The sequence below is a fragment of the Oryzias melastigma genome, linkage group LG9, assembly GCF_002922805.2.
Source record: "Oryzias melastigma strain HK-1 linkage group LG9, ASM292280v2, whole genome shotgun sequence".
In the NCBI taxonomy this organism is placed as follows: Eukaryota; Metazoa; Chordata; class Actinopteri; order Beloniformes; family Adrianichthyidae; genus Oryzias; species Oryzias melastigma.
The window spans coordinates 28,631,364-28,656,758 of NC_050520.1; the positions used below are offsets into that span (position 1 = coordinate 28,631,364).

The 25,395-nt window shown below is 39.0% G+C and overlaps 1 protein-coding gene across 12 annotated transcripts in view; it reads left to right on the forward strand.

The window, feature by feature from the left end:
* The window catches only part of arvcfb (ARVCF delta catenin family member b), a 257,678-nt gene that overhangs the window by 223,033 nt on the left and 9,250 nt on the right, over window positions 1–25,395 (forward strand). For 11 of the 12 annotated variants that reach the window (XM_024275037.2, XM_024275027.2, XM_024275031.2 and 8 more), the window contains 5 exons: window positions 18,269–18,396; window positions 21,451–21,601; window positions 21,928–22,120; window positions 23,537–23,648; window positions 24,856–24,943. In XM_024275037.2, coding sequence (XP_024130805.1) covers window positions 18,269–18,396; window positions 21,451–21,601; window positions 21,928–22,120; window positions 23,537–23,648; window positions 24,856–24,943 — 672 coding nt within the window. Of the gene's footprint in view, window positions 1–18,268; window positions 18,397–21,450; window positions 21,602–21,927; window positions 22,121–23,536; window positions 23,655–24,855; window positions 24,944–25,395 lie in introns of those variants that run through there. The other variant, XM_024275042.2, reaches the window with a different exon arrangement.

A 25,395-nucleotide genomic window follows, 5' to 3' on the forward strand; every position in this document is an offset into this window, starting at 1 on the left:
TGACACATATTAAGAAAAATAAGCTCAAAATTGCATTTCTAAGTACCTTTTTTGTTGAAATTATTGTGAATCACAAGCATCAAGCATTAAGATGCAGTTTAAAAATGATCACTTAGCAACAGGAATGGGGGCGGGGTTGTTCATGCTTACAACTCCACCCACAACACACAGATGACTTTCTAATATACTGCCGCTCTGCAGAAGCTATGTCATAGAAAACGACAGAATTATTTTCAATTTTAGCTAAAAATGTCATGATCATAATTAACTCTTTAACACCTGAGGCGGCGCCGGTGATGCTTAAACATTTTTAACATACTGTAACGTTTCAACCATTAACACCATCAATGTCCATCCAGTACATTTTGAAGGAGAAAAGCGGCTCATGCCGCTTGAAATGTTATATTAGATCAAAGAACATTGGGACGCTTTTTAAAGTAGTGCAAAAGATGATTGGAATGGGTCTGTAACCAATCCAGATAGAACAGTTTTTGTTTGCTGTCCTGCATATGAAATAAGTCACTTTCATAATGAATATTAAATACAATTCTTCAGTTTAAATACACATTAAACAACAGCTGGTTTTAATGGAACATGTTTAAAAACAAAGCGTAAAAAACTCAAATGCAATAAATACATAGTTGTTTTTTTAAAGTTTTTGCATTTTTGGTTTAAAGAAATTGTCTATTACACAACAGTTTCATTTGAGCATATAACACATATTTTGGGAACAAACTCACTGGATTGTGACAACAACCTCAGAACCAAAATACTGGCTGAAGTCGTATGAGCGTCATGCCAAAACACACATCAAATGTCCTCACTGTTGAGGGAAACAAAGCTGTATAGGCTCAGTTTTCCCTAACCTAAATTTAACAGAGACCTACAGGTTGTGAATCTTTCTACGCATCATCAAAGGGCTAATTACAAATGATTTATTGGTCATTTGGTTTAGTTTCCAACAGTGACACATTTTAACAGTTTTTTTTTCTGGATAAATCTATACATGCTATAAACAATCATCATTGTAAATTGTCTATTTGCAGTTTAAATAAAGCTTTCCATAAAAGCAGCAACACAGACAACAGGGCCACTAACCCTAACCCAATTAGGATTGTTGTTATATTTGGCAGTTTTTCAGAGCCCACAGCAACTTTGGTTCAAAACAGCAACTGGCTGTATTTTTACAAACCCCTTTTGGTGTTATTGGAGAAATTTGTTAACTCTTGACATGAAGCCTGTGGGGCTCCTCCTCTACTTAAAGAGCAACCACTGCTGCTTTGTTCGTGTCCACAGTGCGCTCACAGCAGAGTTTAAGGTTAAATGGTGGACCAATTTACAGGCCTCCCAGCCACAGTCCAAGCTGGAGATGTTTGTTGCTCTGCGTCCAGTCTTTGGCTGAAACTGAGGCACGCACAGTGACCTGAAAATGAACAATGGGAAACCTAAAGCCATAAGGTCAGGAATTAGCAGGCAGAGCATGGCATTCACTTGGTTTTCAGGCATTAAATGGAAATTACATGCACTACATGTCAGAAAAATGACTTGAGTTAACAGTTTATGAGGATTTTATTAAAGCAAACAATGTTACTCTCCGTCCTTTAGCGTCCATATAACCTAAAATATTAGCATTTTGAAGTTATTCTTTTAGAGCAGAATGGACTCCAGTTCATTACAACTGTATTTTTTGGTTTTGTTTTGTATCAAAACATTGTTTTTATTACATAAATAATTGTTATAGTAAGTATAGTAATATAATAAGTGTTATAGTTTGGTTTGAGTTTGTCACGCCAGCAGGTTTGATTTGCACCAGAAGTTATTGGTTTTGATATTCATCTATTTTTGATTGCGTATAAGCTTATCTAAATGTCAAGAAGTGAATGTGACGGTTTAGTATTGGCACTTATTACAACGTTAAAATCAGAGGATTGGTGGGATTAGCCCATTTTTTACCTTTTTTTTAACCATCTAAGTTGGGCAATTTGCCCCCTAAGTGAGTGGTGTTTCGAACCATCTGATTATTTCATTCTGATTAATCTGCCCCAGTTTTTGGTTTGCTTGTGAGATTGCTGTATATGAGAACTGGACTGGTGATACTTTGTTTAACATGTTCTTGATAATCCTATTTTTTTCATTACATGTTTCGTGGTCAAGTTATAAACTGGCCAATCAGGTGCCTCAATCAAAGTATGGGGAGTGGGGTGGACTTCCATGAAGCTCACTTCAGATTGCTCAGAGTGGTTGCCATAGAAACCATGACTCAGACCAACTCAAACCAATTACTGCTTACTGACATCATCTGGCTCCGATATGGTGCCGTCTATATCGCCAAAGGATGGTGACTGAATTGTTTCTATTTGTTTGGACGGGTAAGTTAGTTATTTTCAATGGGTGATGTCACACTCACTCGATCCAGTTCTCATATTCAGTCAGTAGTATGAACACAAACTAAATTACACAAAAGTTTAAATATTTATTAACCTTTTTCTGTTCAAACATAGTCCCAAGGACTATCAAAATGCAAAAACAACCAACTTAAATCTATTAGATAATGTCCCCTCTGCCTTTTCTAATATTAGGCTTGTTGTCATGGAAGTCTTTCCTAAGTTGCTTTATGCATGATTCTTTTAGCTAATATATTTCCCAGAGCTTCATATACTAAGAATCTGCCATGTCTGATTGATAGCTAATCCACTGCTGCTTTCTGTCCACTCGTTGGTGAAAATATATCTGCAGAACCTGACATTTCAACCGGTGGGCATATTAAAAGCTTCTCCACAGCCCATTTTGTAATTTCCTCAGCTAAATTGCCTCCCACCTGTCCCAGTGACTTTCTTCCATTTGTTGTTTATAATAAGCGTAGAACAACAAAGGAAAAAGGGCTAATTATGTGAATAGCCCGTAGCCTGCCACTGATATTTTAGCTACTGTACCTCATCTTCCAAAGCCCCACTCATTGTCGTGAGTAGCAGTGATAGCATCTACTGATAAAGAAGTAATTACAAAGCAAGACGTACAAAAACAAATGAGGGGAAGCAAGAGGTTTGTTTAAATGAGACCACCTTGTGTTTGTTGGAAGTACAAAGAGGCTTGCAGAGTAATGATGCTATTCCTTGGAGGTCTTAAGTGGAGTAGTTGTTCACACATAATTAGTAGAGTGAAATCCTTACAGATTACTATGTACTTTGTGTGTTTTGATTCATTGTAGCTTGTTTATGACTATTTCTGGCAAAGTAAAGGGAGTCCCAAGACTTCTTTGATGGCAGTACATACATTTAACAGCGTTTCCACCCCCTCAGCTGCCTTTAATGTCCCTGAAACTTCCTCATCTTTAAATATTCTCCTATGTTACCTCCTACGACTTGCAGTGGGACTCTCGAGTCATGCCAGGATTCACAGCAACATCAGGCTCTGAGATGATTAGCCCCGTCACTGGAGCATAGTGCTAAGTTTGCAACGAGAACAAGTCCAACAGAGTAGGAGGAAGTGCTGTTGGATTTTGTTCCAACAGCAGCCCTGTTGGCACACGAACGCCGTCTCCAGTTTCAGCAGCAGAAACTTTAATCTATTGGGCGTGCTGACAGTTTTTGAAAGAGCGTACAACGTTGGATTAGGTAATGCACAATTCAAACTGCCACTTCGAGCTATTGCCGTAGGAAATATCGATCGGGTAAAAATAGAAAGCCACAACTGCACCCCTGGGATTGCTGTTTTCATCAAAGTTGAGAAGCAGCAGGGAAAAATTTGATTAAACTGCCTCTTTTTAGTTTCTACTCAAAGTGTTGGAGCTTAAAGTTTGGGAATTTTTTTCTCAAAGGATCCTAAAAGAGTAAACAGTTTAAGTTTGGATTTTGAGATCTGACGTCACTATCCTTGACACAAAATACTTACTTTTAAATCAGTTTTGTATTTACATTTGTGTGAGTCATGCTAAAGCTGTAACCTCTAACAATAACATATTACCAAAAGAATTAACTGTATTTTGCGACAAAGATGGCTTTTATGGGTTCAGCTCAGTGGCCTTGTGGAGGAGTGTCCGCCCTGATACTGGAAGGTCGTGAGTTCAACTCCTGGCCGAGTCATACCAAAGACTCTAGTAAATAGGACCAAGTGCCTCCTGCTTGACATGCAGCATTGATGGGTAGGATTGAGGGGTTAAACCCCCAAATGGTTCCTAAGCGCAGCTGTGTCTGCAGCTCACTGCTCCCCCAGGATACAGGGCAAATTCAGAGAACAAATTTCACACACCTCTGTGCATGACAACTAATGGGACTCTAACTTTTTTTCTATAACCTAAGAGGTTTCAAATCCAAAAGTATGTTGACATCAATTATGAAACTGAAGTTCAAAGCTTTGTTGTGTCCATGTTTGGGTTTATCCATATTCAAATTTAAAGAAAGCACACTCTTAATGTTGAACAAGTTTGAGCTCTAATAAAGTCAACAAAGCCAATTAAAATAAAGAATAAAAAACTCCTACAAACACACGTTTCTGATGAACAATACATAAAGTTAGAACATCCCAAAAGTTTTTAAATAAATATGATTATTCTCATTTTTATTTTCAGGCTTTTTTACATTAGAAATAATGGGACATTTCTCCTTTCTGACACCAGCACCCAGTGGTCTTCTGTGGAACTGCAACATTTACTACTTTTGGGTTTAGGTCAAAATTGGTTCAAACTAGAGATATAACGGATCACAAAACTCACAGTTCGGATTGTGTCACTGTTTAAGGGTCACGGTTCGAATCCTTTTTAGGATCTGTAAAAAGGAAAAAAAAACAGGAAAAAATAACAAAATAGAGCCTAAAATTACTATTTTGAAAAGTTTCAAAACATATGTTCGATAAAACATATATACAGTACTTTAAAGCATAAATATTTCGCCATAAGTATCCATGGTAAACCTGTATGCCGAACCGTGGCTAGCGAATCGTTACCTCTCTAGTTCAAATATCATGCAATAATTACAAAACTCAAAGTTGGTGGGCTGGCCAAAGATATTTCTAGACCTTGTAGTTATAGAGGAAAACATTTCATTGGTAACCTGCTATTCTAGAGATCTTTATGCCTGGTTGAGTTAATCCAACTCTGGAACTAATGTCTACTAAAAAGAGGTAGCAACAAAATTAAAGTGTTATACAAGCTCTACACTGACTATCAAAGTGTGGTGTCATTGTTGCTGTTCCATTGAAATGTTTTGTGCAGCACAGAAATATGGGGGTTGTAATCCCTTTTGTGAGATACTGTCTGGATCTTTTAATCACAAAGGGTTTGCGTTTCAATGCATGTTTGACGATTGGTTTATCTGAGTCGGTGGTGACATCCTGTAATCTCATCCTCGCTGTTATTTATTAGACTCTTATCAGCACAGTCAAACCTAAATTCACAAGCATGCCAGTACAATCGGATTTTACACACAGATACTTTGTTTTTACTACATTGATACAGATAGATATGTCCTTCACCATAAAGATAACATTATGTTGCTTTTAGGGGTGATGTTGTTTATTAGATGGTGTGTTTGGGAGGGGAGAGGGGTGAAAACGGAGCATTAGTGAGCGTTTTCTGGAGAAACTAAAGAGGGAACCTTGAACAAAAGATGGACGTAGGCAATCCTTCAACTGTTTACCACCTTCACCACGGCCATCATGCTAGTAGTTGGAGCACTGTGCTCGTCATGCGTCTCTGCTTTTCTTCTGATAGTGTTTAGTGTTGAGAAAAAAACAAAGAGTCCATCATTCAGAAGAGGAATGGGAAGAAAAAAGTAGTGCATACTCTTGGAGGAGGTAAATATTGATTTAACAATGTGTTGTCATTTGTTTTAGAGAAATAATCTGGCACCACATTTTCAGCCGTTAAAAAAAGGTGCTTGAGACATAATTCTCTTCTTTCACCATTGCTGGCTCAAGACACTCTATTCTTGCGCTGTGCACGACAGATTTATAATCCAATTTACTCTATGTGAAAGAATAGCTTTGTCTGCGTATTTGAAACAACAAACCAAATAAATAAATAAACAAGCGGGGTCAGCTTGGCGGGAAATGTGATAATACGACATTTCACTGGACTCCAGGAGCACCTTCTTCACCATTTCACTTTGGTGACCTACCTGCTATACTTAGCTTTTTTATAGTAACGTTTTAGTTATTTCCATATTCTGTGTGGACTTCCAACAAACCCTGAGTGATGAGAGTGGTTGCCATACAAATGTTGACTCAGACTGATCTGGACCAATCACTGCTTGCTAATGTCGTCTTGCTCCAATGGCAGCATCTGTATTGTAAAAAAGTGGCAACTAAATTGACTTTTATTTGGTTGGTGCCATTTTAGTCAATTCTTCGAACTCACACAAATGATCCCAAATACTGGCGGGATACACATAGACATTCACATAATGATGGTAGCCACACTGCCGTACATGGCGCCAAACTCCAGTAGCAATGTAGCATTCAGGGTCTTGCCCAAGGACACATAGGCAGTCAAGGCATCCCCCAATCAGAGGTTGACCGCTCTACCTCTGCACCACATCCATTAAAACATTTTCTTAATAACAGCTCATTCTTTTATGTCACTGATAATTTTTTTTCTTTTTTCTCTATTGCTTTATATGTTTTTGTAATTGTCTAGGCATCTCCCCCAGCACCCAAAAGGCTGTAGCCTAAACTTCCTCCATTATTTTTCGTATTGAAAGTCTGTAATTGGTATACTCTCCCCCCCATTTCCCCAGTAAACTTTACTTATGAGCTATATATTTTAAAGTTATGGCTTCTTTCCCGTTTTATTGTAGTTATACTCTTTTTCCAAACTTGCACATTTCTCTCCTGTCTCACTGTTTCTCATTCTCCATGTGCTCCTTTCCTCTTCTTACTTGCCGTCTCATATTTGTTGATGTGCAATTATTCTGTCAAAAAATAGACATAAAGCATGTTGGGAATCAACTGCAAGGTGGAATTTCCCTCTTTAAGCTTGCATCTCAGATCTGTATTCTCAAGTGAGCGACCGAAACCCCGAAAGAGGGCACAAAAAGCGTTGACAAATCTGTTTTTGTTTGTGCGATCTGCCTCTTGCTTTTATTTTCTGTGCTTATCTCCTCCTCTCCCATCCTCCTCGTTTCCTTCTATATCTCTCTCTCCGTCAGCCTCCTGCTGTTGCCAGAGTTTGAGTTTTGTTTTGTGGCTGTGTGAAGACGTGACTTGCCTGGGTAAGGAGAGCGGGCACTCAACGTGATGCTGATACACTCCTCAGCCTCAGCAGCGGACATGCACGCAGGCACCATTTGAAAACACTCTCAAACTCATACGCACCTCTCCACTTGAAACACTTGAGCGCCCGACGGAGCTGGGGCTGCTGCGCTCAGAACTAGCAGTCTGTGGCCACTAATTGCAGCCCTCAGCTATCATTTTTGCCAGTTGCAAGGAAATTATGGCAAATGGAGGCGAGAATGAAAAAGATCCCCATAAACAACCTCAGCAGCCAATTTAGCTTTTAGGCTCCTGATCTCAGTGCATTACCACTAAATGAAATTCATCTTGCACCTTTTTGTGCAGGTCTCTCTCGACTATCTCAAACCAACATGAAATTATCGGTTAGTGTTTCTGTGTAGGGTGATTTTCATACCTGCCTGTATATGATCTAGCGATGGGCGGATATCATTTTTTCCATCCAATACTAATAACAGATATTTCCATAGCAACTGTGACCAAAAACCAATATTTCCCAATACCAAAAATTGTTCATAGGAACAGCATGCGACTCTTTAAAACTTTACAAATATATCTGAAAACGTTCAGACCATTCATTATCTGTTAGACATGACTGTAAACTATACGCTTCCCATTGCCAGGGATCTATTAGGAACAACATGTATCTCTAACAAAAATAGAATATACCTTAAAGCAGTCAAAATAATTACTATGATGGTAGACATAAGCTTCCCAGTGCCAAGGATCTTTTAGAAACAAGTACACATTTAAAAATAAAGTGCATCTGAAAACAGTCAAAGCAATATCAATGGATGTTTTCATATTGGACCAATACAGATACTCTCATTTATGCAAATATTGTCCAACACCGATACTAGCACCAATGTATTGCCCATCCCGAATATGATCATTCCATGCTTATTGAAAGTTTCTGTCAGTATGTTGAGTAGTTTTGGTTCCTGTGTGACATTCACTGAGATATGCAATGAGCAGAAGAGGCTGGTGAAAGGATATTGGTTAAGGAAGTAATTAGGATTGTGAAGCTGCATTAACACTGCCCTCATCAACACGTGTTCAAGTAGAAACCTTCAATGAAAAGTCTATATAAATGTGTGTACACGTGGTTGTACTTGCCGTTTACTTGCTTGGTAATGCGTAGCTCCAGTTATTTTTCAGACCATTTCTGGGCTCTATGTACAAAGATGTCCATTGAACACACGATGAAAGTTAAACTATACGTTTTAAACTATAAGTACTTCTTAAAAAAAACTGTTTTGAATATTGTGTGGCAGACAATTGTAGTGTATTTTATACATTGATTTTAAAATATTTTGATCAACTAAATCTTTAAATTTCAGTATTTTACATTTACTGAATAAATGGATTGGATGAACTTCTGTAATTACTACAAAAGGTGATTCTCATTGGCTTTTTTGGTAGAAAAAATATTGAACTTAAGTATGTTTCACATGTGTTTCCACAAATTCCAATACAGTAATTTGGCTTTATTTTAGTATAATGTATATAAAAATACACAATCTTTAAAATGAAAGCTAGGCCTGGTAATTTGCAGATTCTTTTCAACAGCTGTACACAAAGAGGAGCCCACTGAGGGAACAATTCATTCATTCATTCATTCATTCATTCATTCATCTTCTTGTCCACTTCTTCCCTTTCGTGGTCGAGGGGGGTGCCAGAGCCTATCCCGGCTACTGATGGGCGAAGGCGGGGTACACCCTGGACAGGTCGCCAGTCTGTCGCAGGGCCTCAATCACACACACATTCACTCACATTCACACCGAGGGAGCAATTCCTCAACCAAAAAATAGGATTTATTGTTTACTTGTAACAAAATGGGAGCTACATTGTAAAAGATAAATTAAATTGAGGCTAAATACTAAACTTAAAAAATGTTTTTTAGAGAGTTTCAATTATAAAATTATAATATTAAGCTTTTCAACAATTTATATTGTGTGTTTTTATACTTTAGTTGTTTGTTGTATATCTCAGCTTTCCAACTTTATTACAAAGTTGCTCAAAACGAAAGAAATCCAGTATGAACTTGGGCTGTCCAAAATCCCAGGAAGAACTAACACATAAAAGGTTTGAGGAACAACATTCGTGACAGGAGCAGCAGTTTTATCTCACTTTATTATAAAGATGCCGTAACCGCAACAGCAGGTGAAAAACAAATGTTAATTGATAACAGGAAGAAGTGCTGTTAGCATGAAAACAGTTCTTTTTGCTGAATCTAAACTGAAATAATTGCAGTTCCTTTCAGTTTTGCAAAAAGAGCTAATAAATCTATTAAATATCAACTACAATCTCTTAGTGACACTGTTGGAACATTAGGTAAAGCTTGAAAGTGCTAACCTGCCTACTGTTAAATGTTTTGCATTTAACACACCTTAAAAAGTATCATACTAATGGGTTTTTCATCTGAAGGAAAAATAATTTCTCTCTCTGACTGGGAGGAAATACTGATGACAGCCACTTGCAACGTCTCCACTGTATATCCACAGAGACGCTGGTTTCCTTTAAGGCACATTCTTGGATGAGCCACAGAAAATCAAATCCAACGCAGCTCAACAGTGAGGGACTCACTATGACGACAACCTGAACTCTCTGAAAGACTCGGTCAAAGAGGTCTTTTGACTGTTCAGTTAATCTGGTGTCAGTTAATCAGCAGGTTTTTCTACCGTTCCCGATAGCTCTTCTTTTCCCTCAATGCCCTCAGCAGGACTTCCTTTGGCAATCTGCACAGGAAGGAGGATGTACCCCCCATCAATGCAAAAAGCAGCTTGCTGCAAAGCTTCCCATTATACTTAATAGTAGGAAACCAGCTTTTATTGACAGGCTTGTGATAGTTCTGAGCAGGACAACTGCAGGGAGAGGGCAGAGAATGAGTGACAGAGGTCTGTACTGCACACTTTCTTTGTGCTTGCCCACCTCCCTCCCAAACTCTTCTACCACCCCGGTTATGCCCAGACGTTTCTGTGGCTTAAAGCTAATGTGTGGCCATCCAAGACATGGGCCAGTGGCCACCTTTTGATTCTTTATGCCAGCATCCTGAAAACGAAGGCCAAGCAGCATTTGGGTATGCTAATGTGTTCTGCCCCGGGGTCTCCCATAGAGATGCCAATCTCCAGCTGGAACCTACCAGTTATGAGAGCGCAAACAAAGCTTTTCCGTCTGGATGGTGCCTGAGTGAAGGGGTGATTGGAAGGACATTGTCCTCCTGCAGATCTGAACCATTTGGTGAGGAGGGCAACAGGAAATGTCATCCCTCCCTCACAGATTAAGAAATGAAAGGATTTAAACTAGCTAAAGCAGGCATTTGTCTCTATTTGTCTGGCAAAATGTATTTAAAAAAAATAGTACATGTTTATATTATGATATATGTGAAGGAGCAGATTCACTACAAAAACTGTAAAAAAGAAAGAGTGGGACAAAAAGTAAAAGTCTTACACTCAGCAGATTATGTGGATCTAAAGTCAACATCTAAAAACATGTTTTAAGGTTCTTCTCTTGAATGAAAATGAATGGAATTGTCAAATTAACGCACTTGGTTGTTGCACCTCTATGCATGTGTACTAGGAATGCAACTACAAATTTTAACTTTTCGTATGATAATTTGTGGTTGGCGCTATAGTATTCAATATTGGTTCATTTTAAACAATTCAATTCGATCCAGTTCACTGACCTAAGATTGATCCAGGACATCTTTAGCCAAAAATTCCCCCAGTGTGACTCAGAGATAGATACCTGGTACTGAATAGTGCAGGTGCTTCTTTCCAAATTGTATTCCTAGTAAGATGCTGTTGTTCATCGTCAAGAGGTCGGTACAAAAAATAAACTTTTGCACAAGTTGTTTAGCAGAGAGTTTTATGCCAGATGCCCTTCCCGACACAATCCTGTATTTTATCTGAGCTGAGAGGCTGTAGGTCTCCTTGTGGCTACATAGTTAGGAAGTAGAGGGAAGGATCTTCCCTAAGAACCCACACTGGATGGAATTCATTGTGCCATCGGGAAGCAAACCAAGGTTTCCTGCATGCCAGCCCAACACCCAACCAACTGAGCCTAAATGTGTCCAAACAAGAAATATGTCAAATCCATTCACATTTTAGACTCATAAAGTTGTTTATATCACATCAAAATAATCCAGAGGGAACATAATTATTATTCTATCACACAATATGGTTGAATGTCCTTGTAAAATTCCAAGTGTTTCCACACATTGGACTGTAATGATGGATTGATCTTTTTTTTGCCGCCATTACATGTGTGTTTGTGCACTGTGATGGTACGCAGTCGTTTTTACATTAAAGCAACATAAACTTACTGTGCATCAATGCAAATGGTAGTTTCCAATATAAAAATAATCAATTTATTTCATTTTGAAATGTTTCTATAATGGTTTGGTCGATTCTATTAACAACTTGCCTCAGTTGGATCGATCTGGTTGGAATGTAAATTGATTAATTGATTAAGCCAGTTAATTGTTACACCCATAGTCTGTATTAAAAGAGATCAACAACATTTGTTTTCTTCTTTGAAAGAAATAAGAAATACTTCTTGCTCTAAGAGCATGTTTGTTGAACACATCAGTAGTCCTGTACAGTTTACACCTGAGGTGCATGCTATCTCTGAATATTTCTTCTTTATCTACTGTCTTCCATCCAAGTTTATGAACAGAAGATTGATCAAATCACACTGGCAAGCTCAGTTCCAATCTTTGACTGCTCTCAAACTTTATTCAGTCTGCACATTTTAAAAGTAAGGTTGGTGGATAATTCTTTTTAAACATCGTGTGAATACAATACAGCTTAATAGGTGTGCATTCACTCTGGCAGATCTGTTACACACTTGAGTTTGTTTCCTTGGAGTCTCCTTCATTCGACAGGTGTTTTCGACAGCTTTTCTAATCTCTGTTGCAGATCGCACAAAGAAAACTCTGGTCTGCTTCAGAACGACAGTCTTTGTTCACTTGTTGCTATTCACTTTAATGTGAATGCTCCACAGACTCTCCAGCGAACCAAAGGGAGTAAATGACGTAAGCACATTGTATTATGAATAATGAGACAAAGCAGCAGACAAGATGAATGTAAGGATGTTGGAATCACAAAAAAAGTTAGAAATTGTGTATAAATGTGGGACAGTGAGAAGGTGTTTGGGTTTAAAAATGCACAATCGCCTGAGAAGTCTTCATTTATTACAATAAGTCTAGATATCTGCACTACACACTTCATCCACTTTTCTCAGATAGACATGGACATTTTCATGTTTCTCTTTAGTTCAAACTCTCAAAGTTTAAACCTTCATAGAAAAAGAAGTCCTGTATTATCAAATGAAACCAAAGATAGTCGCGCAATCAAAGATTTCTTTAGTTTTAATGAGCTGCATGCAGTGAAGATTGGTTGAAAATTGTACACATCCAATCAGGTCGGAGAACACAATTCAGAATTGCACTAAGGTGAACCACATTGTAGTGAGGGATGACTGCACTTGTCAATGCTTGTTTCAGGTAATACCACCTTTAAATCAGCAGCTGCTATTAGGAGTAAATGAAGGAGAAAACTTCACCACCTAAGCCTCGTTTCCATTATCAAACAGTACTGAACCGTACCTCTTTGGGGGGCCGCCATTGGTTGTGTGTCCACTGAAGAGTGGAACAGAACGGATGGGGCGGAGCCACTGTTGTCACCCGTTGATTGGCAGAAAGTGATGACGGCATTAGAAAGCGCCATTATAGCGCTCATTTAAGCTAATGTTTCTAACGTTCCTCTCTCATATAATCGAAGACCAAAAAGCAATCCAACTATGACAGCAACTTGTACTTCTTTCAGGTTAATTACATTAACTTTGATTCATCTTATCCTAATTAGCTATCATGTAGCATAAAACGGATGCAGTTTGTTAACACCAGTCATTTTTAGCGGGTCCAAGCAGCTGTAAACAACAACAGCAACATCAAAGCAGCATTGTTAACAAACACTAGGCACTCCGGTCTCAACTTTTGAAGGGCTTCTACCAGCTTCCCCGCCATTTCCCTGCTAATTTACTTGTTTTGTTTATGTGGTCCCATGCTCACCTTTTTGTTTTTAATGAACTTCAGAGCCACAACTGTCATTCTTCTGAGGATAAGCTCTGTTTTTTTTCTTTAATGATGAGTTGTTTTGAGACAGCTCATTGTAGGGACTCAGGGAAAGTCTTCATTAGCACCAAAACTCTTGCACACAAACTGGACAAGAACGGCAGCTGGGTCTAAAAAATGTAGATGTGGAAGAAGACCAGAAGAATGAGGTATTTTAACTAGAAAACTTTCCTTCATTTCTCGTCACTCCGAGGACATTTGACCCAGTAATCCTAGGAAACTATAACTAGAGACCTTGTTTTGTTTGGATGCAGTTTGGACTCCACTTGAGTTTTTACTAGTGGTGTAACAATTAATTGACTCAATTGAATTATATTGTTACATCCAACTAGATCAATCTGTCTAATGCAAGTTGTTAATCGAATCAACCATATCATTATAAAAGTTCTATATAAATGCATCACATTTGTCAACTGTTTCTTTTTGAAAGTTATTTCTTCTTGAGTTTTTTTCAGAAAAATCTGCTTTGAGTTAGTTATTAATAGATGTAAGAATTTCAATTCAAGTAACCTAGTTGTGTAAAAACTGTTTTCTTAATCAAACAGAATTTGCAACGGATAAAACTTTAAACAATTTATTAATAATTAATCAAATCATGTTGAATGTGTAAACTTGTAAATGAAAGTCTTGACTCAGTATTTGGCAGTGATGCCCAGCTGTAATATGTACCCAACACATCAGTCTGTCATTACTTACCGTCCTGTCACACTCAAACATTTTTTCTTGAGTTGCTGGAAACTCTAAAGCCACTTGAACCCAATTAATGCTGCACTAAACATCACTAAATCGCTTTAATCTAACTTTGTTCCTAACCCAGTTTCCGTGCTTCACAGCGCCAACATGCCTCTTATCTCCGGTACTGGGGCACTAATTGAGCTTTGCCTCAATTGCAAGAGTTGTCGCCATCATTTTCTGCTTTGAAAAACAACCTGCTGCTCCCTCCCCTACCACCTCATTTAGGGAAGATCTCAGATCCCAGGAGTGTTTCCTCCATTTGCACAAGCTGGGCTCGCTGTTGCGTGCATGTGTGCGGCAGAGCTGGGTCCGAACGACTGTTTGTGTCCTTTGGTGGTATATCTAAACTCTGCAGGAGTCTCATAAGAAGCCTGCAGTTGTGTGTGATGTGCTTGTGTTGGAAAAGGACTCTCTCTCAGGAAGCTGGCACTGATATTAGCCAGTCTGTAATGTTAAATTTACAGCATATTTTTGTATCTTTTGCTTTGCCCAACCATGTGGTTTGTGGTTTCTGAAGGGCGTTTGCCAGCTAGTTTATAAATGGAAAGAGCTTGCAAAAATATTTGTAGAACAAATACATTTTTAAGTTAAATGTGACTTTTTTTTTACTGTACTAACTTTGAATGTTCTCTCTAAATACTAGTGCAGTATGGCTCATATTTTACCTATAAGAAAACCTGAATCCATACATATTAAAGGGGTAGAAACTAGTTCACATGGTAGTTTGGTATATTTTTGGCTGTTCTCAGTATTTAGATTTGTGTTTTTACAGTTTTTAGGCAAGTATTTGCTCTTTTTCCAGTTTGTTGAGGAGTAAACAAAGTACAGGCATGTATACACAAACGGCTTTTACTTTTCATTCTGCCTTTTATGTATCAGGAAAACCAAAGAATAAATACTAATATGTCGATAACTCCAACACATTTCTTTTAAAAACATTACTTATATCTATGACCCAACAAAGAAAAACATTGAGTAAAATAATAACGGTTTGGGGATTCCATAGTTTTAATTAGGGATATCCCAATCCTATCACATGATTGGACTCAGAGTCAGACTCGATTGGAATCGGTTATTGTATCACGATCTGAGATTGGATATTTATATTGTTCTTATTATGAACAGCACTATGTTTTTCAAGCTTATTATTACAGGTAAACACTCTAAAAGAGTGAGTATTTTTTAATTTAAATGAAGTTGGATCAGAAAACCAGATGCTAGAAAATCCTGGGGCTAGTGACGCAAATACTGACTGGGCGTGCCATAGTCTTACGCAGATTCATTTTCCTAATCCAAGCTGGCGTCTGGCCTCATAACTGTCCGATCTTGCTCGCCATTTATTTTGCGCCGCTAATACTAGCTTGGGGCTACAAGGTCACAGGAGCTCTCAGTGATCCAGAGGGAAAGGGGGCGGGGTTACTCTATGTGAACAGTCCTGCCCACAACCCAAAATTGTGTTTCTAATGAGCTACTGCTGCTGTGCCTAAAATATGTCTTAAAAAATGACAGACTTGTTGATTTTGGCTAAAAACTGCACAGTCATAATTAAAAGACTCCTGGGAATTTTACTAAATAACAAAATATAGTTGGAGTGGGACTTTAAACCTAAAAGCATCTTTTTATTCATTTCCCTTTTAAGGTCTTGCCACAGCATTTTAGTCAGATGAAAGTCACTTTATAATATTTTTCTTTCCCAACTTTCATTTTCTTTTCTTTTTCATTTCTTTGGTTGTTGATTTGGTTCATTGTCCTGCTTCATGACCCCTTTTTACTTTAGCTGTCAAGCTAATGGGTTCACCTTTGACTCTGGAATACTTTGAAACATCAGGAATGATTAAAAAAAAAAAAAAAAAAAAAAAAAAAGAACTTCATGCTTGAGACATGAACTCACACTCATCCAGATTCTCCAAAACAAACCCAAAGCGTCCCCCCTCCCACACTGTTTTGTCCTAATACATAAAACAGTAAAAACCACACATGTATTTCAGTTCTTTCTGTTTTTACTGTTTGAATCTTTGCTTTAAAACAGCTGTCTTCTCCAGCAACTCCTCTGAGATATGAATATTTAAGTATAATAAAATATATATACATATTGAGGTATATTTTTCAACTCCAGGGGATCAGAGCTGTACTAAATACAGCATGAGATTTGCATTCAATAATTTAAACGAGAAAAAAAAGCAGAATCTGAGAGGTTCCCTTGCTCACACTCCAGTGAACCAACACTGGATTCATCACATCTAAGTAATTTAATCATGTTTTTGGTCCATCACAGATGCAGGGCTGAGAGTCACGTCACACTGACGGCTCATCTCACTGCCCAAATTGTAATTCTGCCGTGCAAACTGACAACCAGCCGGCCAAACTGGCCAGCACTAATCAGCATGGACCCGAGGGACATGCTGCTGACATTAAGCCCTCGGTTTTGAATGTTGAGAGAAAGCTGAGGGAAAGAAATTCTTTGCATCAACCAAAATAAGTTCCAGCCATAGCTGTGGAATGGTTCGACTTTTTTCGTCAACGTTTTAGGTGTTTTATTCAATACATTTGCAACTTAGTGGAGGTTTTTTTTGCATAGAAAAACAGAGGAAGTCCAAGATCGCGGAAATATGTTTTTGTTAAGTGAGATTTTAAAACAGAAGGTGGGGTCCTGGAATGTGGGCAAACTTTAGACATCTGTCAACAAGCCCTGGTGGTTTTCGTTCCGCTCAATGTGCACCAGAACTTCAAGCAATGTGAGGCGCATGCAGAATTTGTGCGGTTAGCTGTATCACCCCCCCAGTTTGTGTCGCCCCTAAAGAAACCTGTGTTACAACTGAGTTTTGCAAAAATCTTTGTTTACTTCTTTGAAAATAGGTTAAAGATTTCTCAAATAGCACCTCCACGAACATTCGCCCAATCTGGCGGCTCCTCCTACACACATTCTGGAGGGTTGATCTTATGGAGGAGAGCGCTACAGGGAAGGAAATGATCCGAGAAGTCCTCCAGACTTCCCCTCTCTGCAAATTATATGTGTTAGGTGTGGATTTAGAGGCACATATGTACATTTATGTGTTGCTGTTACCTCCTCAGTGCAAAAATAAATCATTTCTGTAAAATACTGTATATATATATATATATATATATATATCAACCAAACCCTAATTTTTTTCAAATTTTACAGCTTTATTTTTTTTAATATGCCCCACAATATGCAGAGTCTGCTGCACATGGACACCCATCAAACATGCTCATTGCTCATGTTGGTCTTTTTCTGCATAATTCAGAGATGGAGCCTTTAAAACAGTAAAAATGTTTAATCTAAAGGCATGAAACTACAATTTCAAACGTTCTATTCCTTGTTAAAGGGATAATAAAGGGTCTGTAGTTCTGCTAGGGATGATGTTATCCTCCGGTTTTACAGCATCTGCCAACTTGTGACCTGCATGAGTTGATTAAAGGCCGTGAGTGACAGCGGATTATGAAAGTGTTCATTTTACCTGCAGCTTTATGCCTCATAATCTCGTAGAAGACATGACTAAGCATCCTTTTACATTTTTCAAGGAAACACGGGGAAGTTATAAAATAGATTTCAACAAAGAACGGAGCTCTTGGAGGTCCCCCACCCCTCCTGCAGGGCAAGGAATCCTGCCATAAAAAATGCATGACTTCCTTTGGAGTGGTTATCAGCTCAATGTGACCTTGTAATCGCCTGCTTTTCATTGTTGTTGAATCTGTTGTAAATAACAAATTAAATTGACGGTTCTGTTTGTTCTAACAGAAACATAATGAATCAGCCTGACGTTATATGAAGCTTCTGACTGTGAGATCAAACATCCTCCCTTGTTAATATTTTGTTGTAGGTGAAACTACAAGCCATCTTTCTTGTGCTTCTTTAAAAAAAAAAAAAAGTTTAAATGTGTTGCTGTGTTAAGAAGTTGCCCAACACCCTGTAATCCAATTTGTGTAGCAATTTTCCACTATGCAACAAGGTTTTCTAATCTCACTTAGAAGTTTGTGCGTTACTTCAAATCCAGCTTTCTTCTCTCTTCTTCTCTTCTTACTCAGCCAAAGGATGCTTCTTTTGGACTGAGATAAACCTCAGCACCGGTCTGGCACCTTCAGTTGTTGGCCCCGTTTTTGCCAAAGATGTTAACCAGGGTGTTTCTGCTTTTTTTGTCTGTCCCCCTGCAGGCTTTGAGTTGCTGTACCAGCCAGAAGTGGTGAGGCTGTACCTATCTCTGCTGACGGAGAGCCAGAACTACAATACCCTGGAGGCAGCTGCCGGGGCTCTGCAAAATCTCAGTGCTGGACAGTGGATGGTGAGTCCAAAGCAAACAGACTGGATTCTGTCTGACTGTCGACTTACTTACTAATTAATCTCTTCTGCTTTTTTTTTTTTTTTTTACATTTTTGCTGCATGTTTTTTTTAGTATGCTCCACTTGTGGTGTGATAGGTTCTAATTTCTGTTCCATTGGGCCTTGAAAATGTCTAAAAAGTCTTAAATATAATTTGTAGAGAACTTTAGGACCCTTCTAGCAAGAGGGTCCAAACGTTTTGCAAAAAGGACCAGATTTAGTGAGGTAAAATTTATGTGAGGGGCCATCTTTCGCCAAGTTCTTGTCACAGGATCACAAGGGCTTCTAACGTAATTTAGCCAATCATAATCAAGAAATTGTACATGCAGATCTTAAAAAGTCCTGAGGGTGATTTTTTGACAGGAGCTGGAAGAAATGTGAATGTGGGACACATTTGGCCAGACTTTGGACATCCCTTCTCTACATAGAAGTTCATGTAAACCAGGAAATACATTTTGTTGGACACATCATTACTGAAAATATCTAGTGTCACGGCCTTGAACATCAGACAGGCGACTTGAACAGTTACTAACTTGTGCCCAAGAAGTGTTTCCCTGACCCTTGACCCTCCTTATTCACAGCTTTTGTAGAGCTTTCTTTGCTGATAGATTTTCTTCTGCCTTGCCTTGTAGTTTCTAGGAAGCTTTAGGCCCTGCAGAATGAATTTCTTTCAAAGCCGCTTCCCCTATCTCAACGGGCCTACTACTCACATCTCCAACTCTCTACCACAAATTCGATTCACTTGCTGTTCCCAACTGGCCTGTCTGGGCTACTGATCGGGAGGGAGGATACTAGTCCTGGGTACTTGGCAGTCGAGATAGACTTACCAACCACCTTCAACACCTGTTCATGGTTCCAGAAGTAGCAGCCATCTTTAAGTGCTCTAGGTTTGGTACTAGAAATGTGCTCTGGCATTTCTTTTCTCTGGTTTCAAGGTACATGCTGGTGTCTTGATATTGAAATTTGATGGACCTGGCAAAGTATCATGAACAGACTGTAAAAGAAATTGGATGTGGTAGGACTTCCACAGCTTGAGATGTCTCTTTCCAAGGCATAACACCATCTAGTTTATGAGCCCTCTTACTATTTGACTTGTATGCTGTTCCTTGCCCTTATTTCTTTGTTCCACCAGCCCCTATCTTTCCTTGGCTCTCAGTCTGCTGTAGTGATTTTGTTGGAAGAGTCCATAGTCCTTCTGAACCCCCCAGTTCTCTAAAAAATGCAGCCATGATTCTTGTACTTGGTCAAATCCTATTGTGCTTTTTGCTTTACATAGTCCTGGGTCCTTGGATTCCCTGCACTGAAGCATCTCCCTGACTTGTGTTTTTCTGATTTGAAAGGCATCCTTACTGAGGGGGTCAACCTCTCCAATCCCTAGAGCAATGGGGAGGAACTCCAGCCCTTCAGGGCTGATGTGTTTCTATGTCTTCCAGATATCATTGCTCTACTCACAACTGATTACCTGGATCAGGTGTGTCCAGCATGCCAGAGCAGGGTATGTTGGAAAACAAGCACGAATGTGTCTCATAGTCCCTGCCTTACAGGACCTATCTGCATCCTGGTACTGATATTGTCATTGCGAATTACCCATAAATACTTTGATGGAACGATGTTAGATTCCAAACTTGGTTTTGGTTCTTCTACATACTGGCTCAGCTGATCTGACCAGCATATTCTAGGCAATAAAAAAGAAGATCACTGATATGGTGGATCTAGGGCTGATATATTTTACTGGGTAGTGCCACTCAGATGTGACTCTGTAATAACTATTGTAATAACCCACAATTCATACCCTAATGTCACTCTGATATGGTGCCTCTACAATGCAACCTCCATGAACTTGTAGGATATCCAGACAAAGGACCCCCAGGTTTACTTTGCTTTCCTAAGCCTTTCTTACCACTTATCAATTCAACATTGTGTTCCTCCCTTTTCCACTGAGGTGTTGATGTATTGTTTCATTAGGTGGTAGTTTGATAGCCTCCAGGTAAGGATGCTGAAGAAAATCTTTCCCTCAACAACAAGCAGTGTGATGGTCCTAAGCTGTTCATTGGTGGTTGATTTTTCTTCCTTTGATACTCCTTCAGCAAGAGCTTGAGACACCACTTGTACACCAGATCATCATCGAGTCCAGGTTCTGGCAGTCTCCACAACATTTTGGATATCTTTCCTACTGGATTCAATGGTTCTAAGGACCATGGTTGGTGCGTGTGGGATAATGAGGATATCTGTTCCAATCAGCAACTGCTGAGCAGCAGAGAACTCGTGTGGCTTGCGGGCAGCAGTAAATTATCAACAGGAAAGGCTCGCTGTTCAAGTGCCAGTTTACGCTAAGCACCTCAAGCATGAACCCCCCACCTGTGTTTTTCAGCATTCACTGCAGTATTGCTACAAAGCTGCTTCTCTTTAGCACATTATTTCCTCTTCTAGTAGCATTAAGCCCTTCTGGTTCAAGAATTAAAAAGACATAAAACACATTTATTTTAGCTTACATGCAGCTGTTGGACTCACTCATCTAGTTTTCCTAAATGATTCAAGAATACAGATTTTTATCTTAAAGATATGATGCAAAATAAAGTTTTAATTGGTTGTTTTTCCTCCTTCAAGATGACCAGAAATGGTGGCAATAACACATCAATGTCAAATCTGTGAGCTGGATAAACGTTCCCTCTGAAAGAATAATGTGGCTTCTGTTTTAGCTCTCTTTATTGACCTGTTTCTGCATAGCTAACTACTGCCACCCAGTGGCTCATCAGTGCTCGTCCTCTGCCTAATTACATCTCCAGGGGTTGCAAAGCTCCAAAGATAAATCCTTTTATGTCAAAGTTAATATTTCATGTCACAAAAAATAAGAAGTAACGTCCATTGATGTCTAAATTAGGACAAATTGTATCACACTTCTGTTCATATTTCCACTGTGTGAAGTTAACAGTTGGAGAAGAAGCTCTCATCAAGCTGACTGACAGGCTGAGTTTGCATGCATGGATGGAGGTCACAGCCTACATTCTCCCCCGCAGTGGTCCAACTACATCCGAGCCACGGTGCGGAAGGAGAAAGGTCTTCCCGTCCTGGTGGAGCTGCTGCGCTCCGACTCTGACAAGGTGGTCCGAGCTGTGGCCATCGCCCTGCGCAACCTCTCCATTGACCGCCGCAACAAAGACCTGATTGGTAAAAAACCTTATTAAACTCTTCAGACTGACACTAGTGAAGGGCATTGTTATGTTTTGTCTCTCTGTTGACTGGATTTCAGATTGATGTCTCCAGTGTTGAAATTTTTTCTACTCTTAACTGTTAATGTATTTATATAAATTAACAACTGTGTGTTCATTAGTTGTCGCGACCAACATCTCCGGTTTTAAACATCATAAAGAGCCCCAAAGTTTGCAAAGTTAATTTATTCTCCCAGTTGTTGAACCAATACAACCATTTCCTTTTTTTACGTCTTGTATTTTTTCCCTTTTTTTCTAAACTGTACAAAATATTTCACTGTACAGGAAGCTATGCCATGCGAGACTTGGTGAGCAATCTGCCCAGCGGTCAGCAGCGGCCGGCCAAGAACCTGGAGGAGGACACGGTGGTGGCCATCCTCAACACCATCCACGAGATCGTTACAGACAGCTCCGAAAACGCCCGCTCGCTCATCCAAGCCCAGGCCATCGAGAAGCTGGTCGCCATCAACAGGACCAGGTCGGATAGGATATACTATACTTTTTTCTAAACCAAATGTATTCAACTACAGAAAGTTGCTACCCGGGGATATACAAGACTAGATTTTTTTTTTTTTTAATTTGCTTACGTAAATGTAGCTGCAGATTATTGCCAGAATAATAATTGATTCTATTTGATGTTAATTAAATCCATTAAGTTTGTTATCAACATTTATATACTTTTCCATTTTAAAACCACTTTTATTGAGAGGGACATGACTGCAGACAAGATGGCGCCTGACATCATTGTCCAGAAGCATAAACTCTATAACTAACCTTAACCTCAACCCTTACTTTTAATAAAGCTTAAAACAGAACAAATCAAAATTGTTAGTTTGGATTGCCAGTTACTATACTTTTTTTTTTTTAAACAATACAGTGTTCCCCCGCGTATTCGCGGTTTCACATATTCACAGTTTTTTTTTTTTCTGTAACTCTTCCGCTTTGTCACAAAAACTCAGACAACTCAAGACACTTGTATGATTTTTTTTATTAAAGTTTTACATTTTATGCCAAAAACTGACTACAAATACTAAACAGCTATACAAATTGGATACATGGATTTCATAGATCCGCCTTGTAAAATTGAATCAAAGTCAGTAAATTGCTTTTCAAACTCATCCTTACTGTTATGCTCAGCTAATAAAGCAAAAAACGAGTCTATATGTAGATATTAGAAGCATAACCTTTTTTATATTCTGGTAACATTATTCTCAGCATAACAGTCACAGCTCTAAAGCTAGTTAAATAATGAAGCTTTTCATTGGTATTCATGAAGGGTAATAAAATGTGTCCTAATGGCTAAAGCTTCCACAATATAACAGTCCATATGTACTCTATTTCCTTCCACCACTCATAACCTGCAGGCGTTTACCACCAGAGACTTTACTGAAAAGCTGCTACAAATACACAAAATGTTTTTGTTTTGAAATGTCACGCGGCTAAAGCGGCCCCACATCACGACTTCCCTGTCAGATCAGTGCTGCTTTCCAAAGGCTGCTTCTTGTGTGGCGGCGTATTGATCAGACTGGGGGCTGTTAACAAGCGCGAGTATTCATTTTCAACGCTGACTAAATGCTGGCGTTTCCACTCAGACTCATGAGAGTGGCTTTCTTTGATGTGAACCCCTCCCCCACCCACCTCCACCGCCACTCCCCCCCTACATTTTTAATTAATGCTGGTGGCTCAGAGGTAGCTAATGAAAGGAAATGTGCGCTCATCTGGTTATGAATTAAAAACCAGACCTCGAGCTTTCAGGGGACACGGCGTCTTTGAATGAAGTGATTGATGCAGCAGCAGGAGCGCACCAACACTGGGCTTGGATGAAGTTTTTGACTTGAAAAGCATTGTTATTTTTTCATTTATTTATATTAACTTTTTTCACTTGCTCTCTCAGCCAATCGGCACGAGAAACAAAGGCAGCGTCCCATGTGCTGCAGACGGTGTGGAGTTACAAGGAGCTGAGGAACGCTCTGACTAAAGACGGCTGGAACAAGACCCACTTCCAGGTATAGAGCTGTCTCTGACTTCATGCTCTTTTAATAAAACTACTTGGCAAAAAAATGCCTCAGATATGTGCTGTCTGTGGGTGACAAACCTGTACGGGTAACTCAGGTGGTCCACACTAAATTTTAAGGTTATTGACCACTCAGTGAACCCGTAGAGTAAAAATGTTCATGCTCCTTTTTTCTATGGGCATGCTGCAGTCGACAGGTCGTAGTGAATACTTATACAACACGCGGGGTAAGGTTTAAGTAGGTGAGACGCAGGTATTCCATATGGATTTTTCCCACAGATTTCCCACAAATCTTTTCAGGAAGCTTACCTCAAAAGGCTAAAAGAATGACAACACTGACCTCCCTAGACTAACATAAACAGGGACAATATATACTAAAAAAAATGGCAGTTCACCTCTACAGCTTCACTTAAAATAACTAACTCTCTCCAAACATTGAACAACAGACTGGGACTAAAAACAAAACCACAACAAAAACTACAAGTGCACACAAACTACAAAGCGGGTGGAGAAGAATACCAAGCTGCAGTAGAGACTTTCTGCAGCCCCGATTCCTTCTCATGGGCTGGAGGTCCTCATGGTGGTTCCATAGGCTGCTCCACCAGCTTTGGTCCAATAGGACACATGAAATGAATAAACAAAGACACAACACAAAGATCCACAACAATACAGAAGTCCCACTCTGACAGAAATACACAACAACGTAGAAAAAGTGATAAAAAAAAAAAACAAATATGGCCACAGCCGTAACAACGGGACTGTTGAGACAGAGCAACTCCACGTCCTCCCCGTTACTGAGATCTCTGTTTGCACGCTTATGCGTGAGCTTATAGCCTTAAGCTAACATTAGCGGTGCAGAAATTATGATGAGCATAGTTGGAGTCTGTTTGAGTCTTAAGGCTTTAGTGGATGAATACAGTTAGATGAACATAACTAAATTAAATGCTAGTTTTGGTGACCAAGTGTCCCAATGTCTCCATAGTTTCAAACAAGGATCATAAATTTAAAGAATATTTTAAATCTATGATAAAAGACATCAATCTCTTATCCAAAGTTAAGTGAAATAAACCAAATCCACCCAAAGTCTTGAAATGATGAAACAAATATAATTCATTTGTTTGTTCAATAAACTCTGATTCAAGAAAGCCCTCTTTTTGTAAATAGAAATGTATTTATTTGTGTTCTGCTTGTTTTCTCAGCCCACTGTTGCAGTCACCCCGAAAGCAACAAAGAACGGCAAACCGGGTTATGATGACACCACCCTGCCCCTGATGGAGAAGAACCAAGGTAAATCCATTAGTCTGTTTGTGCTCATCTGGGTGTGTTTTCTATTTAGTGGATTCATAGTGAATGATCTGGTGATGGTAGAAGATTCAACTGAAGCAAATGTATTAAAATTCCTATAGGTGATCTGGCTCAGGTTTCCAGTGATGCATTTTGGGATTCAACATCTTGATTAGTAAACTAAAGTATATGTAGTCATACAGCTCATAATATAAAGAGTGAAAACACTCAAACATGTATAATGAAAGACCCTCACTCAGTTTTAAACAGAACTGATCTCCATTAATACTTGCATCATGTATCTTATGGTGGATTTTCTTTGCTCTTAGTTTACCAAAGGAGAGTTTCTTCATGTTGTCAAAATTGCAGACACGACCCTTTTCTAAAGATATTTTTCAGCTATTTTTAATATATATTTATATGCAACTATCTTTTTTCTCTCAACCTCTGGGATG